This window comes from Rhinolophus ferrumequinum, chromosome 8 (assembly GCF_004115265.2).
Source record: "Rhinolophus ferrumequinum isolate MPI-CBG mRhiFer1 chromosome 8, mRhiFer1_v1.p, whole genome shotgun sequence".
In the NCBI taxonomy this organism is placed as follows: domain Eukaryota; kingdom Metazoa; phylum Chordata; class Mammalia; order Chiroptera; family Rhinolophidae; genus Rhinolophus; species Rhinolophus ferrumequinum.
Window position 1 is genome coordinate 46,698,875 of NC_046291.1, and position 19,123 is coordinate 46,717,997.

Sequence of the window (19,123 nt, forward strand, 5' to 3'; positions counted from 1 at the left end):
TAGTTCTCTATTAACAAATAAAATATTTTTCCTCAATGTGAAAATTAATCAGTATACCACATTTTGAGTTTGGAAAAATTTATTTATTTTATTCTTTTCAACCAAAATTTTAGCCAATCATTTGACTAATCCATAAGACATAATGATTAATAGCCAGTAAAAGTATTTTTAAGTACTGTGAAAAATCATTAGGAGATGTTCGGTTTATATTACAGCATTTCAAATTGAGAGAACCCTTTTGCAAAGCAGTGTGTCATAAGATAAATCAAGAACCAAAAATCTGTTCATTCCATTAGACCAGTCAATTCTTCTTCCTGTAACTAATATCAAGAAAATCATCCTAAATACCAAGCAAAAAAAAAATAAAACATTATGCATGAAGATGCCCATTGTAGCATTATTTGTGTTAATGAAAACTTGAAACAAGATGATCAGTATTAGGGAAATTATTTAAATAAACTACTTGTATCCAATAGAATATTATACAGCTTTAAATTAAACAAAAGTAACAACATGAAGGTGCATGTAATACATTAAATCAAAAAGATACAAAATACATTAAATTGAAAGCTTTCGAAAAATGGTTTATTCCTGTGCGTGTTTGCACATATTTATTGAGTCGCCACTGAATACCCCGCCTCATGCTAGGCACTGGGTATCCATAGGCATGGGCCTGGCTCTCATGTGTAGATAGTGAACAGGTGCTTGATGACTGACAAGAAAAGCATGCTGACCTAGTCTGGGAAGGAAGGGAAGTCCCAAGCAAAAGGTTTCAGCTCTCTATGCCTGATGGGGGAGAAGAAGATAGCCAGGCAGACAGGGACCCTGGTTTGGGGGTGGAGGGCAAGAGGATTCTCATCAGAGGGACCAGTTCTCCACAGGACTCGATGTGTGAAAGAAAGAATGCCCTGTTTAAATAACTGAAGTATTGAAAGGACACTTGGGAACAAGGAAGGGAATTTAGGATGTTGGTAAGAAAGTGGTTGAAATGGTTGGCTAAGGACAGAAATGCAGGCAGAATGAAGAGATAGGCGTAAACTCAGAGCTTCTTAACCTCTTCCTGTGGCCGACTAATGAAGCCTATTTTCAGAATGGTGTTTTGAAATCCATAAAAATGAAATTAAAGTTTTATAAAGAAAACTGAATATATTGAAATACAGTTATCAGTTTCTTGTTATCACATGGTAATACAGTAATAATGCATTAATTAAGATCTAGCAACAGGTCTAATATCTACCGTAATTCTGAAGTAGAAACGAGCATAAGTGGCATTTCAAGCTTTCTATAACAACTGTAATATCCAATGAAAATATCTGATTTCTATTGGTGACAAAGTTACAAGTACTGCTAAGACTGCTATAGTTTGTTGCCTTCATTTAAGATACATTTTTTTAGATGAAGAAAAACTGTTTCCTCAATACTTCTCAGGCTGACCTTTCCATTGTCAGTGTGTATTTCACTCTCCCTGGAGTATCAAAGCTAACCCCTAAACTCTGCATCTAGAGAGGAAGGAGGCAGGAGGAGAATTCACATGTTTTCCTTGTACCTTGTGAATCTACGTCTCCTTTGTAAAGGGCCATTCATTTAAAAGAAAAAGAGCCTGCTCCTCATTCCACCTAGAAAATTAGTTTTTAATCTTATCCCTGTCTTTTGAATCGTTACTATACCTACTCCCTGAGGGACTTGATTTAAGTGACACGAGTTAGTTATTCTATTTTCCATAATAAAGCTGGTTCACATCTCTTACTGACAAATCGGAAAAGGGGCAATTTTTCAACCTGAAGAAGTTGAAATATGATTTCTCTATTGTACAAGTCAAATGGCTAGAAAACTACACAAAATAGGAGAAAGCTATTCATTAGATTCAAACTCTAGCAAACAAGCCCTCTTTTGTGCTCGCTGAGAAAAATGACAGGGTCACTAATCCCAGTGCCAGTTCACTGGTACAGAGGGGAGGCTGCCAGCTTTCAACATGGACATATCTGGAGGTGCCACTGTTTTATCTGGGTGTGAGGGTGACAGCTTCTACTCCCCAACAAAGTGGCACAAGGGACAGTGGGGCAGCTGTCATGCAGATCTCAGACAAGGAGGGCAATTACTGTCATATCACTGGACCACAAAATCACCGCAGGGGCTAACCTAATAGCCAGAGCCCAATTGACAGCTTTCAAATGGAAAAGGCAGGGATATCCTAAATCAGGATCATAGCCTGGAAGAAAATTACAGTTTAGGACATTTAGGAAATGAGTCACCTGACTTTCATGGGTCTTAAGTTACCTAAAAAAAAAAAAAGCTTTTTTGTTTTTTTAAGGAAAGGATATACAGATTCAGATTCGGTGAAGAGTCACTTTTAATTTATAGACAATTTTCCCTGCTTCCATGATTAGTCTAGAAGCCAAGATATGAAAATTAGATACTAGTTTAATTAATTAGGAATTAACAAGCTTCATTCACAGTGATAACTGTGCTTGAAGAGACAGTTTCTGGAATTTAACATGAGACGTAACGTGGCATTGGATGTAAAGGGCCTACCAGTACCAGATAGTTCCAATGTGTAATATTTTAGGACATTTGTCATGTTCTTTTTATCTTCTGTGTTAGCATATTATTCCTCTGAGGCTGTATCTGAGTAATATAGTGATATGTTTGATGAATAGGTGGGTTGATTTGAACGAAATTTTTGGTGTAAAAAATAAAGGTGACAAATATATATTGAAGACTGATTTCTTTCATATGGTTTATAAACTGGATATGAAAACAGCTCCAAAAAAAAAGAGGTTTTCAGAATGTTTAGAGCTTTGGAAAATAAGGGAATTAATGTGGAACCTCCCAAAGAGGCTACTTTGAAGAACTAAATTCATTTGGCTGCATAAATTATGGATATCTGTTACAAAGGGCAATTCTGATGTAGCTAAGCAAATTTCGCTTCAAAATCCTGTAGGATAAAACCTTTAAAAAAGTGTTTGAGTAATCAGGAAATAATTAAGACAGTCAGAAGCCCTGCTAATTAACATTAGGTGAGGGAATACTTGAAAGTGGAATTCCTATTAACCAGAAGTTCCAGATGACATGCATCTTTATTAAAAGAAACAGAAGTAAACAGTACATTAATTAAACTTTCTAATACACAAAATAAGGAGGCTTTAAAAATGTCAGTAAGGAAAGAGAAATAATATAGTGAATTTTGATAAAAATATCAAGCAATTAAAATGAGAAATGATAAATATAGGCTTTGACGCTTACAAGTTTACATGTCCAGAAAGAAGGCCACAATTTAAATGTATTACTGCATAAGTGACTTCCCTGATTTTTAGGATCCGTGTTATTGACTAGCTCGTATTATCAATCTAATGGCAGAATTCCCTGAATATGATGGAACCACTTACACATTTCCAAAGTCAAAGTATATCCCTAATGTTCTCAAAGATTAAGCCTTTGACCTATCTAAGGGATAAAAACTAAAACATAATTTATCTAAATGTTAGATCATGTAAATGTTATACATACCACACCTCTTAATATTTTTTTAAATGGGAAATGGCCATCTTTCGTCTCTATTTTAATAGTTTTAAGGTATTCTCTGCCTTCTGACTCAGTCCACCTTTATAGTTATCTCTTTCTTTACACTTGCTGCCATCATCTATGCCCAAATAGGTACTCATTCACCAAGCAAACCCCAAGCTTTCTAACACCTAAGCATTTCCTCATACTTCCACTTTTCACTCCTTTTCACCCCATTCTATGCTTATCTAAATCTAACCTTCAAAACCCACCCAAAACTCCACTTCCTTTATGAAAAAGGTCTCTTTTCCTAGCCAGAAGTAATCATAACCCACTCTATGTTCTCCTGCCTCTTACCAGTTTCCATCATAAATTAGAGATCTCTGAATGACTATTTCATATCCTCTGCTAAACTGTTACTTTCTTAAAGTCTGTACCTACTTTATTTATTACTCTCTTCAATGTCTAGCATGCTGTCAGAATTAGCATATTGTTAATGTATTTGTTCATGAAAAAAATTACCTCTTTTGAAAAAGATGTGAAAAGGAAGTGTTTAATTTTTCTTAAAGAAATAAGGATGTAGAAAGAAAGACGTAATTTTGTCCATCTTCTCTATATAACCTGAATCAGGTAATTGTTGACTAGAATAGGTATTTCCATTTAAGGCAAATATGCTTTACAACTAAACTGTAATGATAAAACAAAGCAACAGCTTTTACACACCTCCCGGTGACTGTTGTATGCCTTTTATAATATAATGTTCACGTCATAGAAAGCCCTGCCTTTGTGCAATAAGAGTGATTTATTATGCAGTGAATAGCTAGAGAAAACAGCATGCTCACTTATGCCACCTACTAACCTGTGGGCTATTATTTAATTTTGATGAGCCTCAGTTTCCTCATCTTTAAGATAAGTGTAATCATTTTCAGCCTTACCTATTTTACGAATTTGTTGTGAGGGATAATCAGGTAATGTACGCGATAGCGCTTTGTAAATTGTGGAATTCGTTATAAGTGTAAGAATATATGAGGGAGATCAGTATAAGGGACAGTCGAATAGTAAACTGACGAAGAGAGAGGATGGGTGAGTAAATGACTAAAACAGATCAGATTCCTTAGGTCATATTTATATGAAATACTTTGTGAAATGCTTGAAGCAAGGAAAGGTTTTGCCGTGCGGTAACTTGTTTCCATCACAAGAAACAGTAATTCCACAAAGGCAAATGTTAAAATGCCTGAATTATTTTGCTTTGTTCATTCTGTAAAATCACAAACTCAGTCTGAGGGATCCTTATAGATGAGAGAGTTCCAGGCCTGAAATAGTCATCAGTCTAATGTACTTCCTACTACCATTTAGGAAGGATGATTTTATTTCCTTCTCTCCCACAATTGAGGTCAGTTCAGTAAACATCTAAGATATTTTCTATCATACTTCATGGCATTCTGAAGTTTTAATACATTTGCTGAAAAGGAATACAGACTGTGGCACCTAAGGATAAAAAAGGATCTGTGCATCCGCTTATTCGAAACCCCACCCAGACCTGGAATTCATCTGTAGAACCCCTGTTATGTCCAGTCTTGAGCTAGATGGATCCAGTGCAGGAAAAGGGATGGAAGTCAGCTGCTGATCCCTACGTCATTGAAGAAGAAATTTGATCTTTCATTTTTGATGGGTGGGAAGCTTTGCTTTGTCCCATATGCAGAACGGACAGTCGTGCCGCAATGCTGTTCCCCTACTCGCGCCTGTCCTCTTGGTCATCCTGACCAATGGTACACAGTTCCAAAGTAGCTAGGACAGTGAACAAATACATTTGCAGTATTAATTCCCTTTCTCTTCTAATGAGAGTTTATTAACATATCTATAGACATTTTCTAAGATCACCAGCTCTAGTAGGATTAAACATGCGATGGATTTTGCTGTTGCCTCAGAAGTTCCGGTTTCTTTCCCAAAGGAGCCACTGAACAGAGCCTGTCTTGAATAGCAAATGAACCCCGAAGAGTTAAAGTCACTCTGGACCCTCTTATAGCCTGCGCAGGGGCCTTGGGGATTATAAGCATTTAGTAGTTACATGATCAAAATGCCAAGATGTCTGTAAACTATTTCACTAATCCTCATATTATGCTTATAGTTAATGTCATTATTTAACATTCATGATTTAGACTGGTCGTAATTAATAAGTATAATGAAATGTTTGCATCCTTTGTTTTGGATAAATTTCATGTCCATTCAAAGAACAGCAAAAACTTAACTAAGGATAACCAAAATAAACCATGTTTTCTTCCCTCCTCTCTAACCACACCCCAAAGTTAAAATATTTAACTTAGTGTAAACATTGAATTTTAATTTTATATCCATGTCCTAATTAAAACATGAATAGTCAAATGAAACTACCCTTGCCTAATGACTTATTTCATGTCACTGTCGTACCGTGTAATCATATTGGAGGGCAGCTGGTTTTCCTATATATCAAAAAGTTCCCTGGACCAAAATTTACAACTTCCGGATATCAGATAGAAAGTCACCTGCTCCAACTGGGAGAATGAAGTCATTTTTCATAAGTCATCATGATTTGGAGGTGACCTGAAGTGGAAACTGATGGCATGGAGTTCTGTTTTAATCAGGCTCGATGAACTAAAATCTATGCTGGGTTAAAAACTACATATAGAAATCAACTTTCTATTTTTAATTCCTTTATGTCAGTTTATCTATGTTCATATGATATATCAGGTTTTAATACCATCTCTCTGTTTCTCCCTTAGAAGACAAAGGGAAGCTAAAAGTCAACAGTTCCAGTCAGCCCTCAAGCTCTGAAGGTGGCTCATTTCTCCTCAAATCTGGCACAACACCCCTGCCACCTGGAGCAGACACTTCTCCCTCCAAGAGCACAAATGGCGCTCCTGGTACTATTTCAGAATCAGAAGAAGAAAAGGCCAAAAAATTGCTTTATTGTTCACTATGCAAAGTGGCTGTGAACTCCCTGTCACAGCTAGAGGCACACAACACAGGTTTGCAGATCTTGTTGGAATTTAAATAATGTTTATTACAAAATCCAACTTTTCCCATCAGAATACCATATCTTTTGTTGTTCACACGTTAGGTTTGTTCAATTTCTGCTCTCCTTTTTTGATTCAAAGGTGTGATTTTTGAGAGAAATATGATCCTAACAACTTTAGGAACAGCAAGGAAAAAGCAGGTTGGAGACAAAACTTGCTGTTTTTTATGTTCTCAAAAATACTAATACTTCCCAAAACTCACTATAAGTGACAGTGACAGGGATAACGACAAATATCTATGCACAGTATTCACTGTAATACACTTCAAGAGAAAAAGAAAAAATGGAAACAACCTAAAAGTCGCTCAGTAGGGAAATGTTGAGTAAATTGTAGTAACTAAATATGGTAGAATATATTACTCAGCCATTGAAGTGTAATTATAAGAAAAAGGAAAAAAATACATATATATATGTAATTTGATATGTGAAATTATCAGGATATTGAATTAGTATGATCCCAATTTTGAAAAAAAAATATATTTTAATGCTGATTTTTTAAAATTTAAGTATAGTTGGTAAACAATATTATATTAGTTTCGGGTATACAATGTAGAGATTTGACATTTTTATACTTTACGATGTGATCACCCACGAATTCTACCAATCATCTTTCCCCATGCAAACTTCTCACAATATCATTGACTATATCTATTTTTATATACTCAAAAGAAAGAACCTAAAAAGAAATACACTAAAATGATAACTGTGGTTATCTCTGGGTGGTGGAAATATGGGAAATCTTTATTGTCTAATGCTTCTCTGTGTTTTCAATATTTTCTTTATTATATACTCTCCTGTTTTCCCATTTTTATAATTTTTCCACATTTACAATAAACATTTCTTACATTTATAATAAGAATTAAATGGTCATTAAAAATAAAACCACTGGGAAATTCAGCCTGAAGATACTTCTCAAGGATAAGAAAACAAAGGACTTCATATGCCATACTGGGTTACTATAATTTGTTAAATAGCTATTTAATATATGTCTCTTTCTATTTTAGGATCTAAACACAAGACCATGGTTGAAGCTCGTAATGGGGCTGGTCCAATTAAGTCTTATCCTAGACCTGGATCAAGATTAAAGATGCAGAATGGCAGTAAGGGGTCAGGACTACAGAACAAGACATTTCATTGTGAAATCTGTGATGTTCATGTTAATTCAGAAATTCAGCTCAAACAGGTAATGTGTCTTGAATTAGTAGTCACTGTTGTTTGTCACTTGAGTGCGCACCTCCTAATCTCTATAGTGGTTTTCACTGTACTCACAGTTAAACTTACTAACTGATATAGGATGCATAACATATACCAAATACACATGCTCCGTGGCGGAAAGGCAGTACCAAATATTGGCACACCCACTGTTACTGTGTGTCAGATTCCAGCCTAGGAGTTAGAGACAAACGAGCACAGCGGTCGCCTGGAACTTATGGTCAAGCAGGAACTTCTGAAATGTTCCGCCTCTCTTCCAAGGACCCAAAATCTGATTATGGAGACAGTCGCATCAGTCATGGTGGTAATGGCAGGCAAAGTCGAATGAGAGCCAGAGAGAAAGAGGAAAGGCAGACAGACATTACAATTGAGTGAGGAGCAGGGCTTAACTTAGAGATCTGGGTGATTTTCCCCACACGGCTTAGTAACTGTGGACCTAGAACTGAGAATGATGAAACCAGTTGCCTCTATTTAGGAAATACTATATTTTACATGGAATAAAGCTCACATTTAGATTCAGCTAATGCATCACTTTTTTCAGCACATTTCTAGCCGAAGGCAATAAGGATCGAGTTGCAGGGAAACCACTGAAGCGCGAAATACAGCCCTTACAACAAAATCCAGCGGAGTCCAAGCATTTTAGCAGTAAGTTCACGTTGCCTGCTCACCTGTCTTGTGGGGCAGCCTTGCTGGCTTGGGCAGAGACTGTGGGTAAGGAGGGTCTCGGGACTGATGGGTTCTGAAAGGTTTGGCACTTACCTAGCCCTCATAGACGGAAGTTTTAGAATGAATTGCTGCGTCTGTGCTGTGGGACAACTTGAAGATAGCTTCTGTAGAGAAGACAAACTGACCCTCTTTAAGAGTAATACCTTACCCTCTACTAGGACCCTTTTGAAAAGACTATCTTCTTTAGCGTATAAAGAAAGCAAGACTTAGGAACAAGGACAGGATGACTGTTGAACCTGGGAAAAGGGATTGTTTTCGGAAAACAGAAATCCATTCATTTAATATCCTCCTTCCTTTTCTCTCTCTCTCTCTCTCTCTCTCTCTCTCTCTCTCTCTCTCTCATCTCTCTCTCTCTCTCTCCAGAAAGTAAAGTGGCTGTGTATGTTTCTTGCTCTCTCTTTTCATGTCTATCTAGCAGGAATGTTGGTAATCAACCTGTCTCACCTTCTTTCAGGAGGTGCTGTTTCAGTTTCTTTGTAAAATACGCAGGGTGCCAGCAATAGGTGTCATATATATGGCCAGATGGATGGATTTTATAACCTCCCTGGGACCCAGTGTAGCATTCTGTCTGAGGCTGAAGGCGGGAGTGGCCAGCTGGAAGCCATGCTGACATGACCTTCCAGGTTCTCTAAAGCCTCCATCTGATGCTACTAACCTGCCTGCATTAAGCAAAAACCACCTTGCAAAACTCATCCTGATTGCAAAAGACAGAAATTAGGGATTGATTTCTTACTTCACAGGAAGATTCCATCCCGGGAGGTCCTTTAAATAAAGTTGCTAACTCAATGTAGTCATTCCCAATGACAGAAATTTGAGTTAGCTGCAGTTTTTCAAGATATACTCTAAGTGGCGAGAGAGAGAGAGAGAGAGAGAGAGAGAGGAGAGAGGAGAAGAGAGAGAGAGGAGAGAGGAGAGAGAGAGAGAGATGTTAAACTGACTTTATTTCCATGATTCTTCAGCGGTCTCTAATGTCTGGAACCCATCACCTGTCCCAGTGTGGCTTTTTTGAAGAAAAGTGGAGGGTCATACATATTCTCAAAATCAATAACAACAGCAAAAAAAACAACTCTCTCATGGCTTCACTGTGGTTTCAAGAAGTCTGAATTTTGATTGAGCTCCCATTGTCTAAACAGGAAACCTTCTGGGGATGTTTGTTTCTTCTTTCTGAACAGGAGTTTTCGCTTTAGTATCTATTCAGAGAGGCTTTCCTATGTCCTAATGCCCAAGGCAAAGACCTCCAAAAAAGAGTTGAAATGGAAAAAGTCAAAGTAAGTTATGCCAAGAGCCTTTGAAACCAGCTTGTGAAAATAATCATTTTTTTGACTTCTGAGAGCAAAGATTTTTAAAATTTCACTTCTTAATGTTGGTATCTTACTTATGAAAATGTGGTGCTTATTCAAAACAATATCCCCCCTCCACCTCCTGGTTTTCTCCCTCCATTAGGCAAAACTTGCATTCCAGAAAGATGTGATGAAGCCGTTGGCCCCCCCGCCTTCCTGTCCTCGCCCCTGGCGGCAGCTGCGGCAGTGTCCTCCGCGCTGTCACTTGCCACCCCCGGCCTTCTGCCTCGCTCTTCCAGGCTCCAGCCATCCCTCCCGCTCTCCTGAGGGCCCGGCCATGGGCCCATCCGTGCCACTCCTGCTCCATCCTCTTCGCTCCCTACTAATGTCTGCAAGCCCCAGTAGGTGGAGGCCAGTAGGAAAGATGAAAAGGAAAGCCAAAAGGATTGAGCAAGTCAAGCATTTTGTGTCGCAGTGCCCTCCACGCCCACCCCAGCCACAAAATGCAGCATACCACCCAAGCCTGACTCCAAAGAACAAATCTCTAGATTCAAGAGTGCTTTGAGGGGCCCTCCTGTTATGTAGGAATCTGAAAGTCACAGGCTTTATCTCCCTAAGCCCTCTCCCTGCTCTAGCCTATTCGATTTGTGTATCTGAGATATTTGGTTTCTTGCAAATATGTATTGGTCAGAAAAAAATATATACATATATCATTCACTGACTAGTTTTCCATGGGTGTGATCTGGCTTAGAAACAATATGGAATATTTTCCTAACAGACTTGAAATCTAGGGTCTTCCTCACACGTCTGTAAATAACTCTGGAATCCAACCGGGCACATTCTTGTGTGGAACAAAAATAGATGAGCACAAGTGCTTCCTTGTGGATACCATCTTACCAACAAATCACAATGTTTTCTTTTTGGTGTACTATTGTTGGCAGGGACTGTGTACTGTTTTAGATCCAAGTACTGTTGTATCCTGTGTAGTACTAGAACTGTATCTCTTGTCTGAGTTAAACATCTTTAGTTGTTGTGTAAGTGTTAGGAAGCAAAGTAGCTTTGAATCTTCTCTTTATGAGAACAAAAGATAAAGTAATGTATTTTTTTTATTTCCCATTTTATTTGGTGATATTTAACTGAACTAGAAAGCCATATAACATAGCTATAATTACTACCTGTTCGCTATTTTTGTTTAATTTATTTTGTAGCTTCCTCACCAGTTTGAGTTGCTAAGCAAATGTATACAAACAGAAAAGAGCTTCCTAAATTGCACATTTTTGCACCTCTTGTGCATTTTGCAAGACGACAATGAATCCATGTATTTCTATGTAATTATCTTCTTCATTTTTAACCTGTTTTCGTTTGTAATGATGCTACAGAATTTTGTGGCTCCCTGATGCAATAATGTACAGAAGATAAAAAAGAAATTTATAATTGAACAATTTGTCTTTCTGTTCACTGAATTATGTTGCAGGTCATGCTCCCATGCCCCCCTTTCTAAGCTGATATTAACAAGACTGGAATGTTTGTGATATCAGGGGCGAGAAGTACCATAACACAACACAATAGAGTGAACTCTTTTTGAGCATCTGTATCTGCAATCTATAAATGGTAAAATGTCTGTGTATTTTTTTAAATGTAACTTTTCAATAAAAGTACAAAAAATAAAAATCTGTTTGTATTTGCAAAGTTATTTTCTTCTGAGACACCTTCAATTTGAAATCATCTGATGAAAGATTTTCAGTAGGTGATAAGATTGCTTTTTTACATATTTAGCATTTTCAGCTCTTATTTGCGGCATATTTATTTGTCATGTTTATTCATTACCGTTCACAGCATCTGCATGAGGAGAGACTTTAATGCTGTTTTTCCTCTGAATCTCTAAGAAATTGGGCCAAAGTTGAGAGTGTGGCCCAAAATCACAGTAGCAGCTTGCCAAAAATTTGTGACTTTCATTTTTTTGAACTTGCTGCGAGTCTTCTAAATCTCTAGCCCATCTTTATTCATGTCCATGGCAATTATGATCTGGTTTTTTTTTTTAGAGAACTTTATTCCACTCCTCCCCCTTCACCTTCTCTAATCAGCCTACCCTTCTTTTTTTCCACCTCGTTCTGTTAAGTGTAAATATCAAACATTACTGTTTGTTCTGATTATCTATTGCTGATCAATGAACTACTCCAGAACATAGTGGCTTAAAATAACAACTATTTTATTATATTACAATTTCAAGGGTCAGAAAATCCAGCAGGGCTGGGCTGGGCTTTCTTCTGTTCCCTGAGGTGTGAATAAGAAGTCCCTCGGTAGTATTCAGCTTGTAGGTTGGCTGGTCTGAAGGCCCAAGAAAGATGGCGTCACACATATATCTGCCTGGATGGAGATGCCTGGATGGAGATGGCTGGAAGGCTGAACTCTACTGGAACAGTCTACAAGAGGGCCTACATGTGGCCTCCCCAGCCATGTGATCTCAGGTAACTATATAGTAACTCAGGGCTCTCAGAGCATTTCAAGAGGCCTGGGTGGAAGTAAAAGGCTTCTTAAAAAATTGTTTCCAAACTCCCAACATGTCGCTTATGGTGCTTTCTATTTATCAAACAAGTCACTAAGGCCAATCCAATTGAAGGGGAAGGAAATTATTCACTTTTCAATATGAAGAAGACCAAAGACTTTGTAGTCATCTTTACCATTCTGTGATAGAATTTTGAAGGGAGTGGTAACAAAGCTACCATAGATCCCCCTTCCCCCAAACGTAAGCCCAAACCGTGTCAGTTTTTGAAAATGAAAAGAATTAAGTTGGGGTAGGACCTAAATTCTCATTTCTAAAAAATAAAGACCAGTGGATGGCAGTGCAGCTGTGATACATTGTGATGCATTGCAATAGACTTCCTCTTTTTAAAGAGTTTATCCAACTATTTGAAAACTGTTGACCTTAACATTCTAGACTTACAATACAGTTAGTTTTAGAGTCTATTAGGATTCCAGTTTAACATTCAGAATTTGTTGTTGTTGTTGTTGTTGTTTGGTTTGGTTTTTTAATGTGACTCATTTGAACTCTAATACTAGTTACACTAAATCTTGGTTGGACCTTCAGACATGGCTTATAGACATCACATTCTGAAGGAATTGTGTTTATTTAACACTTTGGAGAAGATTTTTTGTTTGTTTGTTTTTTATTGACTTCAATGGCAATTATATTTCATTTCTCCTGTATCATCCTCTATCCCATTAACGCTTACTACAGTCCTCAAATTTTTTTTAATGTCAATATTTAAATAAACTCTGGAATTTACTGGTTAGGTTTATAGAGTTGAAGATTTTTTTTTTAATCACCTCAGGGAGGAAGGACAAAAGAATAACAATTAGTTAAAATGAATGCCTCCAGAAAAGGCATGAGTAGCTTCAAACAATGATTTATGAAACACTGTTTAATACAAATATCTTATCATCCACCCTGATTCTGAGGTGGCAGAGTAAGTCAATCCTGAGGGGATAGACATATTTGAACTTATACCCTTTACTATGCCATTTCTTGTTGGAAACAACTACCATTCTAAGCCCTCCACTTATTGGGAAAGTTAAAAAGAAAAAAGTGCTACAGAGATCAGAGCTGTGTCAAGCTCTGATCTCTGTAGAATCTGAAAATCACTCTCAGGTAGGTCTCCAGATAAAATATAAAACATGCAGTTAAACTTGAATTTCAGATAAACAATGAATAATTTTTGGGTATAATATTCTCATAATTTTTAGTATGATATTGAACAAAGCATAAGTATGTCCCATAAATAAGTATGCAATATTTGGGACATACTAATATTAATATTTGTTGTCTATCTGAAATTCAAACTTAAGTAGATAGACTTTTATTTGCTAAATCTGGCAACTCTTGTCTCAGGAGCATTCCTCTTCATCTCAAGTACAATTATTCTTCAGGAGAGAAGCAACCTCTTGGGTATTAAGGACCAAATAATGAGTTTTTAAAGGCACATTGTGAAATGCATTCATAAATAGGCAGAGAAAGGGATTTGCAGAAAGCAAAAATCAATCATGTATTAATATTGGATAGGACCAGGACAGGGGAAAATGTAGCTCCAGAGACCTCTTAGTTAAAGCTGTACTGTTACCTGTCTAATAAAATTAAACTACTGTAAAGGCAAAAATAATTTTTCATTTGTATTATGCACCAAACCCATAGCCTCTGATTGTTCCTTCTGTGCCCTAAGGTAATTCTTATTTTTTGGAGCAGAGCTGGCTATGGCCATGTAGAATTTTTCTCTCAGAAAGTGCTTTAAGGAAAACCATCACTATAGTTAATGTAGCTGAGAAAGAACCAAGGGATTCCCACTGAAAACAAAAAACGAAAAAGAAAGAGCTGATAGAGCATCAGATGGAAATCCTGTTGTGCTAAGACTCCCTTTGGGGGTCTAAACAGACTCACTGAGGAGACTGAGTTTGGGGATGTTTCTAGAAATGGGTGCCCACTGCATAAGGTGCCATTGGAGAAAGAGATCATGGTAGGAAGGGAAAGATGGCCAGGAACTCTTTGATAGATGAAAGATTAAGTTAGCATCAAGACATACACCCTTGATAAGCATAAGTATCTTTAGGTAACAGGTGGAAGGATTTCTTTCACCTCTGTAGGTCTGCTGTGTGGATTGTACCCTCTTTTTACAGTGTCCCTTCCATCAGATCCCTGTTTTGTTAATATGATGGCCCTCAATTAATATCAGAGGTGACTTGGCCTCTTTGGGAAAACCAATTTCTGGTACCTTGGTGGGTTGAGGAGAAGCTGTGTAGTGCCAGAGCATATCCCACAGGGCATGTTCATCTTTGTCTCCTTCCTTCCTCCAAGTAATTAGTTCCATGGGGAAATTTAAAGGACATGATGCATGTTCTCAGCAGCTATAGAGTGTGACTCAAGGGAATTGCTTTGATTTCTTTGGCTAAAATTTCTAAAGCTGGAGTGACATTGAAATGTATTCTTCTCCTCCTTCCTAGATGCTCATAGTGCATCAAACCTCTGGTTGTCAGATGGAATTCCTTCTGTGGCTACAATGAATATATCTTAGTGTCATATTATTCATTATAAGAAGTCGCTTATCTATAGATGATTGAACAAGTTTCTCATTAAGCACCTACTTTTTTGTTATAGTGAAAAAAATAAAATTAGGATAGAAGAGAATCAAATAAGATTAATACACAATTTACACTCAAGAGACCTGAATTCAAATCCTGATTATGTCATACACTCCTTAGTTTTGTGATTTTTATGTCATAAAATGATTCTATGTAATATTTCCAAAGCCTCGTTTTTTCACATATATAAAACATATATAATGGTATCTTACCCACAAGGTGGTTCTAGAAGCAAATAAAATTAAACATGTAAAAATGTTCCTGTAAATTGTAGCTTTTTATATAAATTTTTATAAGTGGAAAAATAAATTTTTTTTTCACCTTTAAATTTCTAAATTTCACCTTTAAATTTCTACTCTAAGTAAGATTCTCTCAAATTAGCTAATCTGAGTCTTCAGCATTAACCTAAAGTCAGAGGAAAATACATCTGTAATGGAGAAGAAATAGCAAATTCATTAGTTGTAAGGTTATGCTCCTATTCTCAAAGGTATGATACAAATAGAAGTAATAGTAAGATAATACCATAGAGCCAAAGTAAATGCAAAGTGTTTGCATATCACAAATATGTTTGAATTTTATGTCTTATATTTCATGTAACAAAAATAGTTTCAAATTGAAAAAAAATTCAAATACTCCTTTATGTTGTTAAAAAAACAAATTACAACTACTGTTATAAAAAATAAAACTTTTCTGATGTAAAGAATTTAAAAAACATTATGAAAACAATTTAAACATACAAGACTAAGAAAAATATTTACAATCCTTGTGACATATAGAGATTTATATCCTTATTATGCCAAGAATTGTTAAAATGGGGTAAGGGAACTCTTTCAGAAAAGAAAGACAAGCAATCCAATATGAAAAAGAAAACAGGCAAAAAGGCAATCCAAAAGAGATGTCTGATAAAAGTGGTCTTCCAAACTGATAGAAGAAGTTACCCCTGAGTTGTAGATTTTCATACGGCATTACATTTAATTTGTAATTTTTGGTATAGTTTGAATTTTTTACAATGAACACATGTCACTGTTTCAGAATCGTGTGTAATCAGTACTTCCATTATAACCAAAACAGAGAACCTCCACTGTGTAATGACAGAGAGTCAATTTCAAAAGATGCCAAGAAATTATAATTAAAAAATAAATGTATAATAAATACCAAATAAGAATAGTGAATTATAAAAATAAAAATCAAGGAAAGAGTTATAGTGTTATTTCAAGTTTTTTTTCTGCCTTGAGAAGAAATACTTTCCTGACATTTTGCCTAACTATAAGCTGACTTTGAAAAAGGATACACCCAATTACTTGAATAGTGCAAATAGCACCTTGAGGGCTATGATTCTCAATTCCTCACATGGATTCTTCCCACCTGTCTCCTATGTTCTGGGCTCTTCTATTGCTCAACCAATTCCGTACCTTTTACTACTAAACACCAATCCTATGGGAACTGCATCACCCGTATAGAGACAGGGCTGAATTTTTTAACTGAGAAAGTGTGCCTTTGTATTCTAGAAATAACATTATTATAAGAACAAAATACATTTGTCTTTCACTGTTAATTGGAAGTGCATTTTTACTCTAAGATACGTAGTTTGATGATTAGGCCACCAACCAAAAGAAAAGGCAGCTCTCACCTTTTTCTCTTTGAGATGACCATCGTCTTAGGCATATCTGTTTGATATTTCATTCTCTGCAGTTTAGACAGTGGGGAAGACTTACATGTGAAAAGAGCACAGGCTATATGAGTACAAATAGCTAGTAAAATTTCCTTGAGAAGCAGCTGACAGCATTTAACCTAAAAGGCCCAGAAGTTTCTAATGATAAAAGGATGATGCAAAACACAAGCTCTCTTTCCTGTCAAGGAGTCAGAATACCATCCAGACATTCTCCCTGGGGTAATTCATTATTTGGATGCCTATAACTGTTTCACTTTCCACTAAATATAAACATGGTATGTAGGGGGCTGGACATTCAAATTGAAGCTTACCTGATAAACAGGAAAGCACTGTAGTGAAGAAGCATTTTGCACTTTGATTATTGGCTCTCCAAAATAAAGATCACTAGGCTCTTCCTTGCAGTTCCTGGTAATAGGAAGCTCTCCTTAGATGCAGTATGATGATGTAGCTGGTAGTCAAGGTCACGCCTTCATTAAGACAAAAGCCTAGCTTTTACTCTCCCTCACAACTCGCAACATGGCTGAGACCCTTTTAAATCAATATACTAAGCAGTTGTACACCAGAATTGGTTTGGAAGCAGAACATCAAGCACAAGTGGAAAAATGCCACTGGGCTCAAGCCAGAGAGCAGGCTTCGTCTACAGGCAAAAGACTTGAACTGACTGCTATCTTCACTAAGGTACAATGTACAACCTGGACCACAGATTCTCAAAGGATAATGTGTGGAAGAATCATCTGGAAAGTTTGTTAAAATGCGTGTTCCTGGGCCCCTCCCCCAGAGATTATTAATTTTTCAGGAGGGCTGGAGTGATGCCCAGAAATCTGCATCTTAACAAGTGCCCTCCATCCAGTGTAACAGTGAGAAGACAAAGAACAGTCTGGCTCTCGAAACTGAAGAAAGCTTTATTGGCCTCAGGATGCCTGTGAGACCCCTGGGTCTAGGCAGTGCTGCATATCAAGTTCAGATGAAAGCAATTAACACTTACAAATAGTATATTGAGTAGACCAAACTTCAGACTAAGACTCAAAGGAGGTCCATATCCAAACAACCAAATACTTTTAGGCAAAACGATGAAGATTTTTTTTTTTTTTTTTTAAATTAAAATTTATTGGGGTGACAATGGTTAGTAAAGTTACATATGTTTCAAGTGTACAATTCTGTAATGCATCACCTATATATCACATTGTGTGTTCACCACCCAGAGTCAGTTCTCCATCCATCACCATATATCTGATCCCATTTATCCTCATCTACCACCCCCGTCCCCCTTTACCCTCTGGTAACCACTAAACTACTGTCTATGTCTAAACGTTTTCATCTTGTAAAGCTGAAACTCTATACCCATTGAACGAAAGCTCGCGGTTTCCCTCGGACTGCTCCTGGCAATCACCGTTCCACTTTCTATTTCTACGAGTTTGACTACTTTAGACATTTCATATGAATGGAATCATATAGTGTTTTTTTTGTGTGTGTGTGACAGGCATATTTCACTTAGTATAATGTCTTCACAGTGCATCCATGTTGTAGCATGTGACAAGATTTCCTTTTTTCTTAAGGCTGAATAATACGCCATTGTATGTATATGCCAAATTTTATTTATCCATTCTTCCATCCATTTACATTTGGCTTGTTTCTACCTCTTGGCTATTGTGAATAATGCTAAAGTGAATATAGGTGTGTACATTTTCGAGATCCTGCTTTGAATTTGTTTGGATACGTACCCAGCAGTGAGATCTCTGGAATTTTTTGAGAAGCATCTATTTTTAACTTTTTTTTTTTTTTTTTTTTTTATTATTTTTTTTTAATTTATTGGGGTGACAATTGTTAGTAGAATTACATAGATTTCAGTTGTGCAATTCTGAATCACATCATCCATAAATCACACTGTGTGTTCACCACCCAGAGTCAGCTCCCCTTCCATCACCGTACATTTGATCCCCCTCACCCTCATCCCCCACCCCCCAACCCCCTTACGCTCTGGTAACCACCAAATTACGTTCCCCAGATTAATTTTCAAACCCCGTGGCCATCCTGTGGTCACCGACTGCCCTCCAATCCCCTCACCCTCCCCCCCACCCCCCACTCCCCCCGCCCATCTAGCAACCCTCAGTTTTTCCTCATTGTCTCCCAAACAGTTTCTGATTAGTTCATTCACTTATTCTTTTCTTTAGAATCCGCAAATAAGTGAGATCATATGGAACTTATCTTTCTCTGTCTGACTTATTTCACTTAACATAATGTTCTCTAGATCCATCCATGTTGTTGCAAATGGTAAGATTTCTTTCTTCCTTATGGCTGCATAATACTCCATTGTATAAATGTACCACAGTTTCTTAATCCAGTCATCTACCGATGGGCATTTTGGTTGTTTCCATGTCTTAGCTATTGTGTATAGTGCTGCAATAAACATAGGAGTGCACAGAGATTTTTGAATTGAAGTTCTGGATTTCTCCGGATAGATACCTAGGAGTGGAATTACTGGATCATAAGGTAGTTCCATTTTCAGAATTTTGAGATACCTCCATACTGTTTTCCATAGCGGCTGCACCA

General features: G+C 37.0%; 1 protein-coding gene across 1 annotated transcript in view; it reads left to right on the plus strand.

The window, feature by feature from the left end:
* Window positions 1-11,412, plus strand: part of ZNF385B (zinc finger protein 385B) — a 372,557-nt gene extending 361,145 nt beyond the window's left edge. Inside the window, 10 exon segments of the mRNA XM_033112713.1 lie at window positions 6,261-6,506; window positions 7,558-7,736; window positions 8,307-8,324; window positions 8,326-8,358; window positions 8,360-8,410; window positions 9,935-9,976; window positions 9,979-10,041; window positions 10,044-10,100; window positions 10,102-10,129; window positions 10,132-11,412. Coding sequence (XP_032968604.1) covers window positions 6,261-6,506; window positions 7,558-7,736; window positions 8,307-8,324; window positions 8,326-8,358; window positions 8,360-8,410; window positions 9,935-9,976; window positions 9,979-10,041; window positions 10,044-10,100; window positions 10,102-10,129; window positions 10,132-10,157 — 743 coding nt within the window. The 3' untranslated portion in view covers window positions 10,158-11,412.
* The last annotated feature ends 7,711 nt before the right edge of the window (window positions 11,413-19,123 follow it).